The following is a 24,072-nucleotide window of genomic DNA, read 5'->3' on the forward strand; positions in this document are numbered from 1 at the left end:
AAAATAAAATAAAATAAAATAAAACTTCAATACTGGCTCTGTAGGAACAAAAATGTCTTCGAGGATAATCTGATTTCTGTTGTGCACCTCATCACCTATGTGTATTTTTCACCAGGTTCATTTTCTATATGGATGTGAAGGCCGGTGTAAGGCAAGAAAAGTAACATGTCTGGTATCACAGAAAAGTTACACCGCTTCCGTCCTCCCTTCACCACACACTCAGAGCTTCTGCTGACCTCGGTTCTTCTGTCAGGGGGAGAAAAGAGAGTTAATGATGTTGTTTTGGTTTGGTCCTGCTTCAATCTACTGTTCATTCACCTTTAATTAACTCAAATTTTCATCCTTCTGTAGCTTATTTCTTGTAGCCCGATGACAGAAGATATTATCACTGCTCTAAACTCTTTCCACAGCATTTTTTCATGATTAACACGATATATTTGTATTAACCTCTCGTTATACCTCTGCATTCATGAGACACTTTTTTTTTTTTAATGGGGTAGACAGGAAACATAAAGCAGGAACAGAAAAACATCCTAAGTAGAATATCATCATCATCATCATATCCCAGTTTTCCAATAACAATAGGTGTTAGGCAGAATCCAATAACAGGGATTCTACCTATGGCGGTAGTGTATGTTCCCCCAAAGACGAGAGCATGGAAGGATGACGAATACCATGAGATGTTGTCAGATATGGCTAGCTATTTGCAAAAAATAATTGAGAAAAGCAATAATATAATTTTGGTGGGTGACTTTAACTGTAAAGAGGTGAACTGGGAGGAATGGTACTCGGGAGGCGGCGAGGAATCGTGGGGCACTACGTTATTAAATATAATAATGAATAATGTGATGACACAATGGGTCAAAGAAGAGACACGGTTTCGAGGTGAGGACACACCAGCAAGGTTAGATTTACTGTTCACCAAAGAACCCGATGTAATAGAATCATTGAAATATCTCTGTCCTTTAGGAAAAAGTGATCATGTGGTCACTGAGTTCCAGATGTTAATAGGGAACATCGAGCCAAGAGACGAGCTTCATAGACAGGGAAGATACAACTTTGGGAAAGCAAATTTTACAGGATTGAGAAACTTTTTTGAAAATGCGGATTGGAGATAATTCAGAGAAACAAGAGAGATATAGAGGAAGTGGGATATCTTTCTAGACCTCTATAATTTGGGAGTGGAAAAATTTGTACCAAGAGTAAGAGGGAAAGAAAACAAGAAAAAGGAGTGGTTTAATAGAAGGTGTATGATAGCAAAAAAAGAGAGAGATAAGGCGTGGAACAATTGGAGAAAGAGAGGTAACAACAGAACAAAGGAAGAATATAAAAGAACAAGAAATGAATACACAAGAATATGTAGAGAAGAAGAAAGGAATTTTGAAAAAGGTATAATAGACAAATGCAAGGATGAACCCAAACTGTTTTATAGATTTGTTAATGGCAAACTGAAACAAAAGGAAGGAATCACCAAACTGAAAGTAGAAGGAGAGGTCTTTAAGGATGCGGCAATGCAAGCAGAAATAATGAACAAACTTTTCCAGTCAGTTTTCACTAAAGAAAAGGAGCTTGTGGAAAGGGAGGGAGTGATTAGAAATTTTCCGGTGATAAAAGATATAAAAGTGGAGGTACAGGAAGTGTATAAATTACTGGAAACTCAAAATGTAAGGAAAGCCCCAGGACCTGATGGAATTTCTAATTGGGTACTGAAGGAATGCAGAGAACAACTGGCGGATAAAATTCACAGTTTAATCGTATGCTCACTGGAAAAGGGGAAAGTGCCACAAGAATGGAAGAGGGCAAATGTGGTACCAATTTACAAGGGAGGAGACAGGAAAGAACCCCTGAATTATAGACCAGTGTCTCTAACCAGCATGGTCGCAAAATTGTGTGAAAGAATCCTGAAAGACAGATGGATAAAATATCTGGAAGAGATGAATATTTTGGCTGAATGTCAGTTTGGATTCAGAAGTGGAAGGTCATGTGTTTCTAACTTGTTGAGCTTTTACTCAAGAGCGTGGTACAGGAGAGAGATGGTTGGGTGGATTGTGTGTACTTAGACTTAGAGAAGGCCTTTGACAAGGTACCTCATAAGAGACTAATGTGGAAACTAGAATATATAGGAGGACTGAAGGGGAAACTTCTGGAATGGATGAGAGACTTTTTGAGAGACAGACAATTGAGGACAGTAATAAAGGATAGGATGTCTGGATGGAGGGAAGTAACAAGTGGAGTCCCTCAAGGCTCGGTGTTGGCGCCAGTAATGTTCCTGATTTACATAAATGATAGGGTAGATGGAGTGAACAGTTATGCAAGTCTGTTTGCTGATGATGTAACGATCTTGAGGAAGGTAGAGGTTGAGGAGGATTGTAAAATACTACAGGAGGATTTGGATAGGATAAACAATTGGAGCCGGACGTGGGAAATGAAATTTAATGTAAAGAAATGTAAAATATTGGAAATGGGTAAAAGTACCAGGAGGCCATCACTGAATTATTTGTTGGGTAATGAATTAACCACAAAAAGGAGAGAAGAGAAAGATTTGGGAGTGCTGGTCCAAGATAGTTTGTCACCAGAAAAGCACATTAACAAGATAGTTGGAGAGACTTATAAACTCTTGACTAACATAAGAGTAGCATTTCATTATATGGATGAGGAGATGATGAAAAAATTGATAGTGGCCATGATCCGCCCCAGGTTAGAATATGCAGCGGTAGTGTGGTCCCCACACAAAAAGAAAAATATAAACAAGATTGAGAGAATACAAAGAACAGCAACCAAGATGGTCCCCAGTCTGACAGACCTGTCATACAGAGAGAGGCTGGAAAAACTGGATTTGCCTTCCTTAGAGGAAAGGAGAAAGAGGGGAGACATGATTGCAGTGTTCAGGACCATGGTGGGAGTAGATAAAATTGACAAAGAAGATCTGTTTGTATGGGATAAGAGAGCAACAAGAGGACACGGAATGAAATTGAAAAAGTCAAGCTGCTTGAAGGATATCAAGAAATATAGCTTTCCTTATAGAAGTATAGACTTATGGAATAGCCTGGACAAAGAGATCGTCCAGTCTAAAAACTTAAACGAGTTTAAAGCTAAATTTGACTTATTGAGAAAAAGCGACGGAAACCCTCGAGCATAGTACATTCCATGTATATCACAATTAGGTATATTAGGTAAATACTTAAATATTTGGAACGACTTAGACAAAGAGGTGGTGCATGAGAAAAACATTCATGTGTGTAAAGGTAGACTTGATAAATGTGGATATGGAGACAGGACAACACGAGCATTGCTCAATTCCTGTATACTACAAATAGGTAAATACACAAAGCTGATAAAAATGACCTACCAACAAACTAACATATACCCTTTTTCATCATGAACTTAATAATGAAACATCTCATATACTCTCTTCATGTGTGATTTAATTAATAACAAAACAACTTTAACAGACACAGATAGACAAATAGACAAACAGATGGGGATAGAAAGATACACAAAGCTAGACAGACGAACAGACGGACAGGGAGATAGACAGACACAGACATAGACTGATAGATATAGACAGATGGATAGAGACTCTCACAGACAGACAAAAACAACTTTCAACAAAAACTAACTGTACTGACCCTAATCCTACGGAACTTGAAGCCAGCTATGACGAGGAGGATGACGCCAACTGCCAGCAGACTGCCAAACACAGCATTAACTACTACAAACGGCATATCCACTGCTTTCTTCACGTCCTCGGCAAGCTCTGGTGTTATTGATGCATACTGGGGAAGAAAATATGAGAAAATGGTAAATCATCATCACTAGCACCACCACCACACCACCATCATCGTCATCATTATGGCTTCGTCAAGTGCGAGTAAATCAGCTACAGGTACAGTGAACAATGACCTAAACGGATCTCCTTGGTTACTAAGCAAGTCAAACCTTACCTCGTTGACCCAGGCGACAGGGAAGATGACCTCAGGGACATTCTTGAAGGAAGGCAGGTCACCGTACCGACGAAGGGGCACGTTGATCTGGATTTTCTTGGCTGCGTTCATTGTCACTCCGGTTTTCTGAGGGTACATGGGTTTTGGTGGGATTTGTGGCTGACTTTGGGTGTATGTGGGTGAGGTGGATGGAGGGAGAGGGAGGGGAAAACCAAGGATGAGATGGAGGGATGAAGTAGAGAGGTATACAGTATGTGAGAGGGGGGATTGTAAATTAGCAGGAGGGCAAGTGTACTGGCAGGGGACAGGGCAACATAGAGGTGACTCATTTGTGGCTACCCCGTACAGGCTATTGGTAGATACAGTATATAGACAGATCTTTACCTGGCCCAGATTTTTGTCCTTGTGAAGCTTATTTCATGTAGCTCATTGTCAGAATACAACTATACTGTGGGTCTATATCCTTTCCACGGCACTTCTACATGACTTGCATCATATTCTAGTGTTAATCTTGTTACAACTACTGCGTCTGCTACTATACCACATACTCTCAACAAAAGGTCTCTGGGAGTGCCTAGCTAAAGTGTCTAGTTTCCTGCAGTCGACCAGGTTAATATCGGATGAGGCTGGGGCCACAACAACAACAGGCCCATCCAACCCAAAACGTAAACAAAGCAGAACTCACAGGCTCGACTTCCAGCACAGTTTCGTGATCTTCTTTATTAGGGAAGAGTCCATCCAGCTTGGCCAGTTCCCTCTCATCTCCCTGGTAGAAATGAGGTGTGGACATGATGACTGGTGCATCTGATGGGAAAATACTATATCAGTATGTGAAATAAGCTGCAAATGGTGAAAAATCTGAGTCAAGTTAAGGCAAAATGCTGATAGTGTTAAAAAATACATAAACAGGAAACTAATTATGTGTGCGAGAATCCATAAAAAAAAATTATGCGCATGTGAATACACAGATATAAGACTTACTATACATACATGAATAAAGTGTAAAGTACCTAAAGTATATGCATAATCATTCAAAATGCAAAATATCTATGTGCACAAAAACTCAATCCAAAAATCAAATGTGTACACAAAAACACACACACCCATATGCACATAAACTCAAAATTCAAACTAACCATGTGCTTAAAAATCTCAACATTCAAACTAACCATGTCCACAAAATCTCAACATTCAAACTAACTGTATGTTAGGGGGAAAAAAAATCACTAACCACGTGGAAAAAATACAAATACAAACTAAACATATTATAATTCATGCTAGAAAATTAAATCAATATTCACATCATCCGTTTACACAATAAAAAGATTCATACTAACCATGTGTGCAGGGAGCCATATTAAGCATGCCAGCCCCCAGACAGTCATCACTGGTAGGGTAGCAGTAGCACTGGTTGTCATGGTTGATGGCAGGGTCCTCCAGCATGTCCTTAGGTGGGATGTACCGGTATGTGTGGATGCCTAAGAACTCAGTCTCCTTCTCAAACGTTAAGTAAAGCGATCTGGAAGGCAAAAGAGGGGGAAAAAGTTTGTAAGAGGATCAGTGAGAATGGTAAGTAGAGCGATCTGGCAGGTAAAAGAGTGGAAGAAAGTTCGTAAGAGGATCAGTGAGAATGTCTGTAGGAATGTAGCAACCTAAAAATTCTATCTCCTTCTTAATCATCAGGGAAAGACCTCTGGTGAGAAAAAGAGTGAATGAAGGATATTTATAAGACGATGAGCATGCCTGTGGGGATGTTGCAATATAGGTGGATGCTTTAAAAATCCATCTCCTTCCCAAACATCAAGTAATGCTATTTGATGGAAGGCACGGTGAAGAAAGTTGATGCCTGTTTCTCAATATGTCAGGTAAAGTGATCTGGTGTGCAAAAAAGAAAGAAGTTACGCATAGGATCAATGAACATGCCAGCGGGATTGTAGCAATATGTGTCAGTGCCTAAACAGTCTAGCTCCTTCCTGTCCATCAGATAAAGTGATTTGGTGAGGGACACAAGAAAGGAATCTATCTGCAATGTTCTTAAGTGGGATGCTAATGAATTCACACTAATGAATGTCATGTTGGAGCCTTTATAACAATACGATAAATGTATAGAACCGTTCCACATACTCACCTGCACATCTCTGAAGTATAGATATACAGGACGGAATCATGTGTTACTCTAGGCGGGAACTGTGACCCGTCTGTACCGTTGATCATGTCACAGTACCTGTTGCTCCAGTACTCGAGGTGATCCAACCCCTGCCACTTAGTAATGTGCAGGTAGTTCCCAATGCCCTTCTCACCAGTCTTGACAGTGTAGTTCCCGTCGTTGGTGTTGTTTACCTGGTGTTGGCATAATGGTAAATGGGGTTTTGGTTTGGTGTTCTGACGAGGGATATTAATACACATAAACATATACACCTGATTATACACTTTTCTCTTTCTTTCTCTTAGACACATACACACATGTACACACAGGGAATACAGGCACCTCTGACACATGTGTCAGTACAGTACACTGAAGTGTTAAAATGATTCACGATATTTCAAGTGCGTATTGATTTTTGGCTATACTGTATACATTCTGCCTAAAATCATTATATTTAGCAATGTGTAACATTACAACACACACTTACAGAGATTTAATTATCATCATCATCAACATCATCACAGCCTATTTACCACTGCTACATAAGCTCAATCATCATCATCATCATCATCATAACCACATTTTTCTCTACCACAGGTTAATTTATCATCATTCTTCTAACCATACTTCTTACTAAAAAAAAAAAAAAAAAAAAAAAAAAAAAAAAAAAACATTACAAAACAGGAGTACCGGGTACCTGTACTACCATATTGATACAGTACTCAGTAAAATCAGCCATACATCCCTTCACTCATCATTCAGGCTTTCAAAATTTCTCCATTTAATAACCAACCATCACTTACCTTAATTCAACTCTTGCTTGATAAAAAATACTATCACTGGAGTTACATCATTATCTGAACCTTATTTTCCTTTATAAATGAGGACAATGGGGCTAAAGTTATATACCGTATGCTGTAATCCTAAAACTATCTGCACATCATTATCACCATCACAATTATCTTCATCATCATCATCATCATCAATAGCACCATTGTTATCAATTGTGTGTCTATTTCCTATGTAGCAAAGCATGCCTCCACTTTGTTTCTGTTCTGTGGTATCTCTCTAGTAATTCAGTCCTGTACCTCTTGATCTAAAAATAGCATACACTACCTCATCCCATGTCTTCCTCAGCCATGTATAAAACCATAATCAATAACAATGACTTTCAATTTATCTGAACAGACCGATTAATCAACTGATCTTGGCAGTGCAACCACAAAGGTCATGGCTAATTTATCAGAATGTAAATTGTACGTTACTAAGCAACAATTCTAGTCTATTTACAGTATCAGCCAGTAATACATAATGATAAATACAATAATAAAAAAAATACTGTAATACTTAACAATGGCCACGTACTAAACAAAATAAAAGAGCAACCCTACAGGAAGACCCAGATAAAAGTATCAAAATCTCAAGTTCACTCTCATACAACCAGCTGACATTACCAGGAACTTGTTTCAACAGTGACCTTTTCTTCCCTCTGAAAGATGGGGTGAGTCGAATCCACAAAAATGAACGAAAAAGTAAGAGAGTGGGAGAACTACCAACAGCACACCCAGCAGAATGGGTCACATGATCATTCACATTTAGACAAAAAAAAATCAATACCCAACTTCTCATAAATATATCTAATAACTGATTTTCACTCTAGTGGAGTGCATTTTATTCATATTAAGCTTTGATTCCCAGATAAATACAGATAACAGATTACCCCTCCTTTTCTTGATTAACTCCCATAAAAGAAATCCAACTACATTCCTAGCAAAATATTGCACAAGATAACAGAACATCCTTAGCTATTTTCTCTGGACTAACCACCAATAAGAATCTGCGAGAATCCAAGCTTATTTTCATACAGTAAGGCAACACTACCTACTCAGATGACAGAATTATTCTTAACTCATTTTACAATTACCATACTAACATACAGTTCCTTGCAAAACAATTTACACATAACAGAAAATCCTTAAATGTTTCTCTGGACTAACCACCATCAAGAAATCAGAATTTATTTTCGTACAGCCACCTGATATTACCCAATCAGATACTGTATTTTGTATTCTATTCTGTTCTTGCACTGACTTTGTATTAAAGCTATGGTAGTGGCCCAGTTTTGTCAGATGAAAATAAAGTGACTATAATTAAAAGAGATAGCGAAAAACCCTTAACTTTTTCTGTGGACTAACTGCCATTAAGGATCCAAATCTATTTTCATACAACCATAGCTGTATTTTTTCTTCTCCAGTGGACTCTTGATTACCCACAATCGTATTAATAAATTACCTTTGAGTAACCAAACTAAACATTGTAAAGACAACCCAACAATCTTTACTGTTTCTTCACACTAAATGCTGTCAATTATATGAGAACATTTTCATACAAACAGCTAATATTACCTGCTCAGATGATGCCATAATTCACTGTAAGCTTTCTAAATATTGTACTAACACATTCTTCATTCATTTAATTTTGGCCAAGATTTCATCCTTTTGCTGCCTACTTTCCTTAGCTCAAAGGTGCAATACACAGCCCTACATCCTTGCCATAGCACCTCTTCAAAACTAGCACCATATTCTACTATTAATATCCTGTTACAGCTCAACATTCAGGGTGGTCAGCTGGCAATTTTATGTTTAGTTAAAGTGAAGACAATATAGTTCCCACCAAAATATTACTGCATACATTAGAACCCCCTTAACTTCTTCTCTGAACTAACCGACATCAAGAATCCAAGTTTGTTTTCCTGCAACCATGGAGGTATGTCTTCCACTCCCGCAGTTTCTAAAATCTCCGCAATCGTGCCCTGCATCCCCTCTGTGAAATTGAGCTTGCCAAAACTCGAGAAATCAAAATCAAACTCAGGCAGCTGGTATCCATAGAAGAGTAGTTCAGCGACGGAGTGTGTCACGAAGAGATCAGATACCGCTTCCATCTCAGACCAGAGTGACTGTAGGAGCACATTGTCCTTGCCGGCAAAGAGTTCGGCAGCGATCTGCATGATGCGGGTGGCCGAGGAGGATGGGTTGAGAAAGGAAGGGGGTAGAGGACTAGGTTAGTATAAGATAATGGCAAAGATCAAGAAATAAAAATTAATGTGTAGGGAGAGAGAAGGACAGAGGGAGAGGGAAACTAAGCAGCAATCTCTCTGTTAAGGGTGGCTGAAGAAGAAGAGTTGAGAGAGATGGGGTAGGGGACTGGGTCAGTATAAGAAAGGATGTGCAATAACCAGAGGTGTAGTGAAGGGGGGGAATAGTATCAGCAGCAGTTGCAGCCACGAGGTTCATTTGAAATGTGAACCTGATGGACTGATGAAGCTGTCCATCTTCCTCAGTCCACCACCACTGTTTTAAATGTTGAGCACCCCTGATTCAGAGTGTGTTTAGAACCAGTTTTTATTTGATTTGGTCTTTTTATTGCTTATCATATATAAAGAGCCACTGATATTAGCCCTGAAGATCCATTTTCCCATTTTTATGTACTGGAATTACACCACTGGCAATGAGGGGAAGAAAAATAAAAAGTCAGTATGGGGAAGAATGTGCAGAAAATGGGGGAGAGGGGAAAAACGGTTTAGTGCAGAAAGTAATGTGCATCAAATAGCAAGAAATTTAAAAAAAATGTGCATGAAGGAAAAAATGTAAAACAAATTATAGAAAAAAGGTTGCACCAGTGATTAATCTTATTTTACATGCATTACTCCACTACATGCTACTGTGGTTCTGGTATGCTATTTCTGAGATGCATGCACCTAATTCTTCTAAAAAGCATTAGTATTTTGTCACCGGGGCATTGTTTTATGAGCTCAAGAGGCCTTCTGGCACTTTTTTTTTCAATGAATGATTACAATTATGACACCTTTAAATTATCTTTTATAGACTACATAAATAACACAAATGAGAATACTGTGTGGCATAGGCAGACGAAATATGTGAGTAAATAAGGGCTGCCTGATGGCTTTCTAATCATAACAGAACATAGCTTTATAAGACTACCATAATTAGTAATGGTACATACTATAATGAATGTGGGAAGCCTAGTACTATACCATACTTAAAGTGAAGTGTGTTGATGTAGGGACTTGATAAGATGCTTCAAGTGTTTGCTGTACACTTGATACTTTTTAGATAAACAGCATGACTAGAAGTCTCGAAAGAATCCTATCAGCAGTCTGTCAGGTAAGATTACTCACCTGGCTAAAAAAGGAAACTACAGTCTTTCCTTTAACTATTTCAGCTTAAGGTGCAGCAATTATAATTTTTGCTGATCATGAATGATTATATTATTCACCTGAGGACAGCCACAATTCCAGGGGTTTGAATAGTGAGTGAATGGGAGTGTGGCTCATTCAATTGGGCAAACTTTGGCTAGTATCTCATTCTATCAGGTGTTTTCTGGCTCTTTGGATCCTACCTCACCCCAGCTTGGGGTGGGAGAGATTTGAATGATGATAATGTTGATAATGATGAAGATGAGGAGGGAGATGAGAGACTACTAAATTTACAACTACAGCCCACGAAAGAACTTTGCACTTTATTCTGGCAAACACCAAATTACTCTGTTCAATTGAACAGCGACCCGTTGTGGTGAAAGATTTATTTAAGAACCTGTACAGACATCAATAATGTTTTTCTCTTCATACTTTTGCCATACATATTAAAATTTTTGCCCTTTCAACCAGAATCACAGGCATGATAGTCAGATATGACTAGGATGCTGTCAGTGTAAATAATAACCTTGTCACAGCAGGCTCATACAGTAAGCATTATCCTCAAAATAAGTTCAGTGATTTATCAAACCAAAGTTAAGAGAATAACTTTCTGGTTCGTGCATTTTTGTAAGTCTAATTGCACCTGGTGGTTTAGTGGATAATTAAGGCACTCCAATCGGATTGATCTGATGCAGGTTTATCCATGGGGTGGCTGGGGTTTATTGTTCACATACTGTCACAGACAGGTGAGTGAGGCTGGTCACTCTCATCTTAAATGTCAGGACCAATTTGCCTAGCCCTGGGCTCCTACACTCATCATGGGGCAACACTGGATTAGATGATGAATGAATGAGTGACAAATACAGTAAAGGCAATATACCTACCTCTGAAACATATCCAATAATTCAGGACCAAGACCATGCAGTCAAAAAGAAAAAGAAGAAGAAAAAAAAAAAGCATAGCACTTTACAATAAAAAAAAAAAAAGCATAGCACTTCACAATAAAACAATAACAAAACAAGCCACTACAAACCATTTTTAAATAAGAGAAAAGGAAAAACAAAAAAGCATTACAGATCTAGTACCACAAACCTCCAGCAGAAAGTTAACACATGCATACATGAAAAACGGGTATACAGTGGAGGAAATAGTGTGAATGAAGGAAAGGATAGGTACTGAAGTATGATCCACAGGCTGCAGTCCATAATATTTTAAACAGTCAGGAACAAAACTCAACAATGCCACAGTCTAAAAATTCCTTATACTCTTATAGTCAATGATAACAGTTTGATATAGCTGCAGTTTACAAAATTCTCGTAAAGTTCCACCACAATCATTTCACTGCACCTACTTCATGTCTGGGGTAGTTGGTGGTGCACTGATTGGCATGTTCCGTTTGCAACATGAGTTCGATTTTGGGCCAGTCAGATTCTTGAACAGTGTGTGGACTGCATATAAAAACATCAACCATTCTGGGATGTTTTATAAAGGATGACTGAGGCTTGATAAAAACTTACAGTCCATCTTAACGACCGTTATGCAACAAAAGGGTATAAATTCAAGTCTTCTTCACAATGCAGTACCTTGGGAGATTTTTCATTTCTCTTACTATGCAATTCTTGTAGGACTTCTGCAGACTTGACGTGAAATCTGACTCACCATTAATGTCATAATATGTGTCTGCCAATTCGCCGCAAGTATTTTTTCTTAATAGAAAACCTCTTTGTATGCTGTCTGTAAATTGCATTCCTTTATGTTTCTGGTAATATTTCCATTGAATCTAGATAATCTGACACACCAGTAATGTCATACCATGTTCATTTAGTTTAAAAGGCTTCAACATGTTTGCTAATTTGTCCTGAGGCTTCAGCATGTTTGCCAATTTGCCCTGAAGCGTGACTTTTCTCCTGGGGCAAAAAAAATTCTCTCTACCTTCTTCTCTACCTAGCTTTCTCATTCCCTACCAGCTTCCCTCCCTTCATTTTCTGTCTCTCTTTCCTCCCCAACTGTCTTCCCACATACCTCTCTCTCTTCTTCTTGTCCTCTCTGCCTACTTCATGCACAACGTAGAAGTATCCAAACTGTCCCATCCACCCTCTTTGCTTGCTTGCCTTTTTCCCTTCCTACCTCTCTCCTTCCTTCCTGCCTCACTCAACGGGTAGAAGTACAGGTATCCTCCTTCCTCAATGCCTATGTTCCTACCTTCTCGCCTTCCACTCCCCTCCTACCACCCTGCCTCCTTTTATTCCTCCCTCCTTCCTTTCCTTAATCCCCTTTGTCGTCCCACCTGTCTGCTTCACTCACAGGGTAGAAGTATCTGAACTATACTTAGCTGTTGGTCAGATCTCCCACATACTTGGATGGCTAATTCCTTTCTGCCTCTCATTTTCCTTCCCTCCCTCCCTCCTTCCCTACCTACCTTCCTCCCTGCCTCCCTCCTTCCCTCCGTGCCGTCCTACCTGCCTGCCTCACTCACGGGGTAGAAGTATCCGAACCGTCCTTTGTTGTTGGTAGGATCCCCCACGTACTTGGACAGCTCATGCAGTAGGGGCTCATGGTACCCCCACAATAACTCCCGTACTGGACGCGTCATGAACACGGTCTCCCCAAACCGCAGAAGAACCAGCTCCACCATCGCTTGTAACGCCCGGTTCTCCTTGGCGATTTTGGAGGCTATGGACTAGTGGGTGGAGGGGTGAGGGTGGAGGGATTTGGAGACACAGGTGAGATGGCAAGATTGAAGAAAGATAAGATGTGAATGAAAGATCAGAGACAAGGGAAAGGGAAGTGGGAGAATGAGATTGGAAAAGGAGTGGAAGGAGAATGGAGAATGACAGTGAAAGGGAGGAATAGCGAGGAGAGGGAGAAGGCAGAGATCAGAGGAGAAAGGGGGAAAGAAAAGGAAAGAATAATAATGAGACAGAAAAGTGAGGAGTAGAAATAGAGGAAAAAAGGAAAAAGAGAGATACAAAGGTAGGTACATATAAGTGAGAAGGAGAAATGAGGGAAAGTAGGGATGGAAAAATGAGAGCAAATGCACAAGAGCATGAAAGGAGAATGGAGAGAGGGAAAAGCAACAATTTGTAGAGGAATGGGGAAAACACAGAATGAAGAGTATTGAACAGAGGTGAAGGCATGGGAAGGGAGGAAAAGGGAGCAGGGGAAAAGGGAGAGGCAATCCAGGAAGGGAAGGCAGGGACAAAACAAAGGACAAACATTAAATACAGCTTCTATGATGGAGAAATCACTACTGCTCACAAATACGCACACATTAACACAGCAAAAACAAACATCCACACAGCATCATACATAAAAACACTGCCGAAACAAACATTTACACAGCTTCCCACACAAAAACACAGCATAAATAAGCATCCAAACAAGTTTTAATCACAAATACATCAAGAATAATCATCTAACCAACACAGAATAGAAATGTTAAATATCTTAAATGAAATCAAGCCAAATTTCAACACTACGGTTTTCCCATATATTCACATTGACACTGACCACATTCCAGTTTCAAAAATTCCACACTGTTTATAAATCAGAGAACTTACAAGTATATTACTGTGGCATTAATATATATTGCTACTAATCCATTCAACCTGAAGATACTTTATAGAATTGAATTAAATCAAGGCCTACGGTATATTCTTGTGCAGTTAGGGAAGCTCCCTAACACCTCTTCCTTAGCAATGTGTCTTTTGATATGGGTGGTTAATAGCCTTTTGCATGTTATTCATGCAGAGTATGGCGATAATGGAAACACAGAAAAGGCCAGAAGAGAGTAATAAGGAAAGTAATCACTTAGGAGAGGTGTTAGGGAGCTTCATTAACTGACAAGAATACAGAACCATTTGGTATTAAGCAGAAAATGTGTCCACAGATTGATAAGGTTAATTAATCTATCTATCTATCTATTGCCAGACTTAAGACTGCTAAAAATAAACAAGGACATCTTTACATCCATCATCATTTTTCATAAGCTCGATAAAATTACTGTATATTCATTGTTGGCAAAAAAAAAAAAAAAAAAAAAAAAAAATACAGGCATCATCAGGCTGAATAAATTAAACCCACATACTGTTACATAACTGATAAATATTATGTATGGATATTCACATTCTCAAATACAACCCAATATATTCATAATCATTGCAATCACACTCATCATTATCATCATCATCCCAACCACACATCATCATCGTCATCATCAAAATTCCCACTAAAAAATGAGGAGGGTAGGATCCAAAAACAGTCAAGACAAAGCCATATACAAAACATACTAGCAGTGAAGTGGTTTCAGGGAGCTTCCTATATTCACACAGATGACCCACAAAATAAATGTACATGGCATGGGATGGGTACACAGGGAATCGATGTAAGGTACACACACACACACACACACACACACACACACACACACACACACACACACACACACCGCTCGCTGGTGCAGTGGTAACGTTCTCGCTTGCCAACTGGTGGACGGGAGTTCGCGCCTCGCTCAGGTTGCGAAAAGTTTCAGTGACAAAGTGGGTGGTTACTGTCCCCCTTGAGCAAGGGGACGGGTGTGTGCGTGTGTGAAGGTCACAGCCTTGCCCTTGGATCGGACTATATGAGCTCTCAGCTCCCTTCCGGAAGGGTAAAAAGCTGACGATCACGACCATCAAGTGATCATGATCGACCAGGTGAATTACACTCGCTGGTGCAGTGGTAACGTTCCCGCTTGCCAACTGGTGGACGGGAGTTCGCGCCTCGCTCAGGTTGCGAAAAGTTTCACTGACGAAGTGGTTGGTTACTGTCCCCCTCGAGCAAGGGGATGGGTGTGTGCGTGTGTGAAGGTCACAGCCTTGCCCTTAGATCGGACTATATGAGCTCTCAGCTCCCTTCCGGGAGGGTAAAAGCTGACGATCACGACCATCAAGTGGTCCTGACCAACCCGGTGAATTACACACACACACACACACTCTCTCTCTCCCTCTCTCTCTCTAGCAGAAAAGGAAGAGAAAGTTAATTAACACACACACTAATACATGCATGACATGGAGAATACTTTTATCAGTCTACACTTTGTGCAACTAACAGGCCTTTTGTACTCGCCAAATAATGACAACTACACCTATAAACAAAATGAGGCAACAAACACACATTTTCATAAGCAATCAAAAAAAAAAAAAAAAAAAAAAGTACACAGCAGAAAATAAAGTAATTCTGTATAATCATTCTCACCTGAACAATGAACACACACACTCTACCAAAAAGAAAATGGCATGGAACGACTCTGAAAAACTGTGTACACTCCTCAGTCCCATACACAAAACCTAAAAATCACCGCACACACAGACATAGACTCACAACAAGCCATTAGAAAATACATGGCGACAATTTAATGGCATACAACCACATGTACAGTACCTAACACAACACTCACAATCAAAACCATTTAGCAGGACACTCAACGAGGGAACTACTTACCACCATAACGGCATTAATGGTCGTTACGAGGTCCTCTTCTTTGTTGCCATTGGATAACTCCTCCCTGAATACGAAGCTCTTGTTTTGTAGGTAGGTCACAGTGCCCTCATCGTGGTCCCAATGGAGATCATATTTTTCACGGTATTCTCTGGAAAACACATTAGGGACGAGTTCAACATTTTCAGGCTCCTACAGATCACTACGTCCTCTGCGTCATCAATGCGGGTACATTTATATTTTTCACTCTCTGATACCGTACACATTCGGGTCAGTAATTACACCCCTAGGCTCCATGTGGTCCCATTTTAGTCCACCTTTTGTGCATTACTCTCTGGAAAACATGCTATGGTAATCTTCAAACTCTCAAATTTGTATGATTCACTGTGGCCTGTGTATGGTCCCAGTGAAGGCTGTATTTTCACAGAACACTAGGATGAATACTGACTTCTTAGGTTCCTCTCCATCACTATGAACTCTGTAAGACCCTAATTTAGACTGTATTTTTCACTATATTCTCTACACCACAATTATATTTACAATATTTCTCATAGTGTGACCTGGAAAAGACAAGACAATTAATATTAACCTGAGTACAGTATTAAAAATCATGAATATTAGCCAATGCTGTACTGCATTAACTTTTAAAATGTTACCACTATATTATTTCAATCGTCTCAGACTAATTAATGTTATACCTAATCCTATCCAGTTCTATATGTCTGCATAAGAAAAAATGTCCTTATATCTAAAGAGTTCACTGCTAATACATAAGTACCTGTAATTACTGATATATGGATATTTCATGATACAGCATGTAATGTGCCAAATAAGCCATATGCAACTGGCAACTAAGGGAGTGCAATTTCAGCAACTTAATTTACAGACCCATGTTATGAATTGGATTATCATTATCAACATCATCATCACCACAGCCAACCCTCGCTCTCTCTCTCTCTCCACTTACTGATAGGTATAGGGTCCAACCTCCTTTATAATAGGTTTGGCACCCTTAAATCGTATTTCGTCGGGGTTGGTGACGTGGAAGAGGTAGAACTCCATATAAATAGGCACAGGAGGGATGAGGAAGGCATCTAGCGTTACACTGTCTTCTTTTAACACCAGCATCTGAAAGGAAAGAAAAATTATTGTAGCGGTGGCAGTGGTGGTGGTGGTGGTGGTGGTGGTGGTGGTGGTAGTAGTAGTAGTAGTAGTAGTAGTAGTAGTAGTAGTAGTAGGAGGAGGAGGAGGAGGAGGAGGAGGAGGAGTTGATGTTGTTGTTGCTACCCCTGGATCATATAAACGTGAACCCAGTAGACTGATGGCTGATAATGTCCTTCTGCAGTCCACCATTCTCCTTTCTTGGGATGGGGAAGGAGGTGAGGGACGTTTATATGACCAAGTAGTAGCGTCACCCAGTTATATCAGTGCCACCACGTGAAGGCGTCCATCCCCAACACTGGCGGGATGATAAATGCATCCAGTGTTGAAGCAGTAGAAGTAGCAGAAAAGATAAGAAAAGTGGAGAGAGAGAGAGAGAGAGAGAGGGAGAGAGAGAGAGAGAGAGAGAGAGAGAGAGAGAGAGAGAGACTTGGCCCAGAGTGTCGTCCTTTTGCTGCTTATTACACGTAGCTGTGATAGAAAAAGACAATACAACTCCACATCTTTTGCATAGCACTTCTTCGTGACTAGTACCGTATTTTAGTGCTAATCCTGTTATAACTTAGCACTCAATGGGGAGAGACGGCAATTTTAGGCCAAGTTAGAGTGAAAAGAGTATAATTTGTCACTATGATGTTTTTGTAGTTTACCTTCCACTGCACACGTTGCAAACTCAACTGATTTGCAACAGAGGATTATTTTGAGCATTACTAGAGCATTTTTTTTCTAACACCTGGCAAAGACCTCTATGTGTAGTCAGAATGAATGACGAGAATATCTGACTGGTAACCAAGGAGACTCATAGAATTCCTCACAATCATGACAACCGTTCAAGCTGAAAGGACGTGTGTGTGTGTGTGTGTGTGTGTGTGTGTGTGTACCTGGCAAAGACCTCTATGTGCAGTCAAAACGGTGCGTATATCTGACTGGTAACCAAGGAGACTCGTGGAATTTAGCGCAACCATGACAACCGTCCAAGCTGAAAGGCCATGTGTGTGTTTGTGTGTGTGTGTGTGTGTGTGTGTGTGTGTGTGTGTGTGTGTGTGTGTGTACCTGGCAAAGACCTCTGTGTGCAGTCAGAATGGTGCGTATATTTGACTGGTAACCAAGGAGACTCGTGGAATTTCTCGCCATCATGACAACGGTTCAAGCTGAAAGGACGTGTGTGTGTGTGTGTGTGTGTGTGTGTGTGTGTGTGTGTGTGTGTTCTTACCTAACTGTATCTTTACAGGAATGAGTCAAGCTCGTACTGTCCCGTGTCTTAAACCATATTTATCGTACATATCCTTAAATTTGTGAATTGTTTTGGCACACACTATTTCATTCGGTAGTGCATTCCATTGATCAATTGCTCTGTTTGGGAAACTGAATTTCCTTACGTCTTTATCACCTCTCTTCTTATGCAGTTTTTTGCAGTGTCCTCTTGCTGATGCTTCTCCATATGTTAAGTAATCATTTATGTCTATTTTCTCCTTTCCTGATATGCACTTATATAGCATTATCATGTCACCTCTTTTCCTTCTCTCCTGTAGTGTTGGTAGATTCAGTTTATTTAGTCTCTCTTCGTAGCTTAGGTCCCTTAAGCTTGGTATCCATCTTTCAATCTTCTCTATATGCTTTTTGAGATGAGGACTCCAGACTACTGATGCATATTCCAGGGTTGGTCTAATGAATGATGTTATTATCCTTCTTAGCATGTCTTCATTTATGTATGTGAATGCTATTTTCATATTTGCAAGCAGTGTATACATGTTCCGTACCTTCTCGCTGATGTGGTCAGCCGGAGATAGTCTGTTATTGATAATCACACCTAGGTCTTTCTCTCTTTCTGATGTGTATGGGGTTTTATTTCCTAACTTATAATCCCAATCAGTACATGACACTTGTCCACATTGAATTCCATTTGCCATGGTTACTCCATTCATGAAGTTTATTTAATTCTTCTTGTAGCTCCCTACAAGAGTCTGTGCTAATAATTCTCCTTTGTATTTTTGCATCATCTGCAAACATATTCAGATAGCTCTCATTTCCAGTGTTACTATTTACATCATTTATGTACACTAAAAACATGATTGGTGCCAGCACCGAACCCTGTGGTACTCCACTAGTCACATCATTCCATGTTGAGTAGTTTCCTCTTAGTACTGTCCTCATTTCTCTTTTTATGAGAAAGTCTTGCATCCAACAAAACAGTTTGCCTTGAATTCCTCCTTGATGGTACAGTTTCCATAAAAGTCTTTGGTGTGGTACTGTGTCAAAAGCTTTCTTGAACTCTAAATAGATACGGTCCACCCATCCTTCCCTTTCCTGAATTGTGTTTGTTACTCTGTCATAGTGTGTGTGTGTGTGTGTGTGTGTGTGTGTGTGTGTGTGTGTGTCTAGACTAGGCGTATTGGTAGTATACACTTTATTGAGTATATTAATATATATAAGTGGATGAGTGTGTGTGAGTAGCCATTTATATCTCAACACACACACACACACACACACACACACACACACACACACCTGCATGATAGTAAACTCTCTTTCTCACACACACCTGCATGATAGCACTCTCTCTCTCTCAATTCACTTTCCAATCCAGGCCCTTAAAAAAAAAAAAAAAAAATTACATCAAAAAATAGAAAAGTTTGGTCTGGCTGGAAGGATATTTTTTTCGACTCTCTCTCTCTCTCTCTCTCTCTCTCTCTCTCTCTCCACTGAATAGTCTACTTTAATGGATTTTCCGGATATCAATCAATCAATCAATCATTTCCTGTGGCACCCTCGGGGATGCATAGGGCCTCGATGAACTCACACCACCACATCCTATCTTGTGCTAACTCCTCAAGATCTCCCCAACATTCATCTCCAGCTTCCCGCCTCATTGTCCTCACCCACGTCTCTTTTGGCCTTCCTCTACCTCTCCTACCAAGTGCCACCCACCCTAGTGTACCTCGTACTATTCCCTGTCTCCTATACACATGTCCTAGCCACTTCCATCGTGAGAATCTAACATATTCATCGATCGGCTGCACTCCCGTTATTTCTCTAATTCTACTATTTGGTATCCTTTCCCACCACTTAACTCCTAATATTCTTCTAAGTGCTTTATTTTCAAACACCAAGAATTTATTTTCCATAGTCACTGTGCTGTACCAAGACTCGTGTCCATAAATTAAGATACTCCTAACCATTACCTTATAAAGTTTGATTTTTGTATGCACAGAGAAATTGTTATTATTCCAAATATTTTTAAGCATTCCCATTGCCTGATTAGCCTTCTTTAACCTTTCCTCGAATTCAAAGTTCAAAGAACCATCCTTGGCTAAATAAGTACCTAAATATGGATATGAAGTTGTTTATTTGGTTATTTATTGTTGTTGTTGTTATTATTATTATCATTATTATTATTATTATTATTATTATTATTATTATTATTATTTCTACTACTACTACTAAACTATTTTTACTGCATTTCTTTCTATTATTATTATTGCTGCTACTACTACTACTACTATTTTTACGCCTCTTCCTATTATTATTATCATTATCATTATTTTCATTATTATTATTATCATCAACACCGTCTTCTCTGTAGCACCTAACCACAATCTGTTCGGATTTATACACGACAACAGCAATAAATATATAAATAAATAAATAAAAATAGGTGCTTGTTCTGCAGGCATCATGGAAAGTATTATAGGGCTAAAAGTGACAGGCGAATTCCCGGGATTTCCGCCTCAGTGACCACAAAGCTGCGTCACGGCCACAAGCGATGACGTCACAAGCCAAGCGCGGATGGACGGGTGACGCTGCGGAGTGTGATGAAAAGATTATGGAACAAACAGCTATGACGTCACAAACCAAGCGCGGGTGGACGGGTGATACTGCGGAGTGAGGAAAAAATTATGGAATAAAGTACAGAAGCTTTATAACTATGATGTGACAAGCCAAGCGCGGGTGGACGGGTGATACTGCGGAGTTATGAAAAGAATAATTATGGAACAAAGCAGACAAGTTTTTTTTGGCTGATGCGGTACTGTTGTTGTTGCTGTTCTCCCTCTTCCTTCTTTCTTTTTCTTTTGCTTGTTTAATCCTGGTGTGTGTGGCTAAGCAGACCCGTCAACCACAAGTAACTGCTTCTGTGGGACCGTCCTACATGCAGTACATACACCGTGTAGGGATCCAGCGCCCCTTCAGGGTAGGACGTTTTTTTTATTATTATTATTATGATTATTATTCCCACGGTGAGATACAAGGAAACATGTGCTCTGACTCCCGGGTGGACGTCGCAGATGCTCCAACCAGGATGCAAAACGCCACCACATGTAGGCTCATAGGAAACAGAAGGGAAAAAAGTTGAAAGGGAGAGTACGTATCTATCGGTACAATGGCTGATGCTGCCAAGCGCGGATGGACAAGAGATACTGCGGTGTACAGAAGGAAAACGGAAGAAAAATAACATAAAGCGCGAATGGCCCATAGCCGCTGCGGAGTGTAAAGGAAATGGGAGCGGGGGGGGGGGGATGAAAGAAAAATAGAAAAGAAAGTGTTGCAGACTTCACGGAAAAATAGTAGAAAAAGCTGACGTCACGGAGAAAGCGCGGACAGACCAGAGATACTGCGGAGTGTAGTGAAAGGAGGGGAAAAAAAAAAAAAGATACATATGGAAGGGTATGTTGGTGAGAGAGAGAGAGAGAGAGAGAGAGAGAGGTAGCTAAAGCCTAAACCACCATATTTTAACCAGGTCTCCTCATCAGTCTTGGCCCTACACAGCCTTCGATGGTGGGGGACGATGTGAAACGAAAAACATTAAATAAACTGATAAAACACAGCCTCTTATCCAAGCTGTCTCTTAAATTAACGCTCAGTTCCACATTTTTTCGTTCATCAGGTGACCCCTGAGTAAAATCGTGCTTATCTGGATTTAACTGCCACTCAAGCGCCTGTACTTCGCCCTTATCTCTCTCTACACACACACACACACACACACACACACACACACACACATTTGGTGGTATATATCAGCGTGTGTCGGTGAAATCACACTTAGAGCCCTCCTGTCATTTTGCACAACGTATTTAAGTGAATCTGCTTCCTCCATCATCTACACATAAGAGGTAAAAGCCGAAACAGGTTGGATGTGCACCCAGATTATGAGATGTGCACCAAGACTGTGAGATGTGCATCCAAATATGGGATGTGCACCCAGATATATATGAGATGTGCACCCATATATGAGACGTGCACCCAGATATGAGATGTGCACTCGGATTATGATATGTGCACCCAGATATGAGATGTGCACCCAGGTATGAGATGTGCACCCAGATTATGAGATGTGCACCCAGATATGAGATGTGCATCCATATATATACGAGATGTGCACCCAGATATGAGATGTGCACCCAGATATGAGATGTGCACCAGATATAATATGTGCACCCAGATATGAGATGTGCACCCAGATATATACGAGATGTGCACCCAGATATAAGATGTGCACCCAGATATGAGATGTGCACCCAGATGTGAGATGTGCACCCAGATATGATGTGCACCCAGATATCATGTGCACCCAGATTATGAGATGTGCGTTATCCGTGACAGCCTGGAATCACTGGACTGACTGAAAGCAAACAGCGTCATGCATCCCACTGATATGTAACGATATATACATTCTGACTGACAGCTGTAAACAGTAAGTGGACAGCACCAAAACAGGCCTCTCTCTCTCTCTCCCCCTCTCTCTCTCTCTCTCATTATTTGTGAGGGGGTTGAGAGAAAACTGAAAAAGGTGGCCACGAGGATGGTAAGATGCCCACAAATGGAGAATGAGGTGAAAAATACTATACACACTCATACATGCATACATATCCATAAATCTATGTATGAAAGAGAGAGAGAGAGAGAGAGAGAGAGAGAGAGAGAGAGAAAGAGAGAGGTCATGGAAGACATTAATATCCGTGTTAATGAAAAGGTAAAAATTGCCTTGTCTCTCTTCAACCATTTATCTCTCTCCTTATGGCTACCTATCCACCTCCCTACCTGCCCCTCTGTCTACTCAACCTATCTACCTATTTCCCTACTCGTCTATCTATCATTTAATCTACCTGCCTATTTATCTATCTCTCCAACCATCCACCTGACCACCTGTCCCCCCCCCTCAAAAAAAAGCAACTGACCATAAAACAAATCAAATCCATAAACAACAAGGCATAAACAAAACAAGTTCGGCCATTTTGCCTTCATCTGTTTCTCCCCACTCCCCTCCTGGAATGCCCAAATTTCTCCCCGAGGGCAAATTCCCTTCTCCCCTCGCCCTTCCCCTCCCCCTTTCCCTGTCCTTCCATTTGGGAATTCCTGAAACGCACACAGAACAAGGATATACGCAGTACGCACACAAGCTTAACATGGAAACGTACACACTGAAAATATATAAGACAAACGCACATAAAACATAAACGATCATGCATACTACACACACACACACACACACACACACACTCTCACATACACAACATACACACACACGCAAACGCACCTGTCAACTCAACTAATATTAATTGTTTCTCTCTCTCTCTCTCCCTAGTAACGTGTGTGTGTTAGTGTGTCAGTGACGCACCCCCTCTCTCCCCCCCTTCTCTCCCCCTCCTCCTTCCTCTTCTGTCTCGTGCCATGTTTTATTTTCGTCTCTCACTCGTGTGCTAGTGTGTGTGTGTGTGTGTGTGTGGACCCAGTGGACAGCAGACCAAAGCTACCCATCTACAACCCACCATCTTCCCGTCAGGGGGTAGGGAGGGAGCTGAAACTGAGGGATATTATGTGTATACCCAGGCAGCTCCACCAACCCAGTCATATCAGTGCCACCACCTGAAGGCCACCCTCCACCACCCTGTCCTTAATACACAACGCCAAGTCATTCTGCACAGGTAAATTTATGGGCTTTATGCACCTCAGCTTTGAAGGTTGTTACTGAGTGGGGATATGGATGACGGTGTTTTTGGCAAGGCTAGCCCCTCACAAGATGCGGCCTTGGGCAAAAAATATAGAGTGATGACAGATTTAGATACACGGATAGACAGATATAGATAGATAGACATAATTCGATAGACTGACTGATTCATTCAATAACTGAT

At 40.4% G+C, this 24,072-nt stretch overlaps 1 protein-coding gene across 1 annotated transcript in view; it reads right to left on the reverse strand.

Moving 5' to 3' along the window:
- Window positions 1-219: 219 nt before the first annotated feature.
- LOC145399426 (lysosome membrane protein 2-like) overlaps window positions 220-24,072 on the reverse strand; it is a 59,881-nt gene continuing 36,028 nt past the window's right edge. Inside the window, exons 2-11 of the mRNA XM_080272043.1 lie at window positions 16,752-16,912; window positions 15,788-15,935; window positions 12,783-12,986; window positions 8,816-9,091; window positions 6,073-6,284; window positions 5,282-5,463; window positions 4,630-4,748; window positions 3,945-4,070; window positions 3,630-3,776; window positions 220-246 (exon numbers count right to left, since the gene is read on the reverse strand). Of these exons, the coding sequence (XP_080128169.1) occupies window positions 220-246; window positions 3,630-3,776; window positions 3,945-4,070; window positions 4,630-4,748; window positions 5,282-5,463; window positions 6,073-6,284; window positions 8,816-9,091; window positions 12,783-12,986; window positions 15,788-15,935; window positions 16,752-16,912 (1,602 nt within the window). The remainder of the gene's footprint in view (window positions 247-3,629; window positions 3,777-3,944; window positions 4,071-4,629; window positions 4,749-5,281; window positions 5,464-6,072; window positions 6,285-8,815; window positions 9,092-12,782; window positions 12,987-15,787; window positions 15,936-16,751; window positions 16,913-24,072) is intronic.

Source organism: Coenobita brevimanus, chromosome 49 (genome assembly GCF_032717465.1).
Source record: "Coenobita brevimanus isolate Jiangsu-jjx chromosome 49, ASM3271746v2, whole genome shotgun sequence".
Classification (NCBI taxonomy): domain Eukaryota; kingdom Metazoa; phylum Arthropoda; class Malacostraca; order Decapoda; family Coenobitidae; genus Coenobita; species Coenobita brevimanus.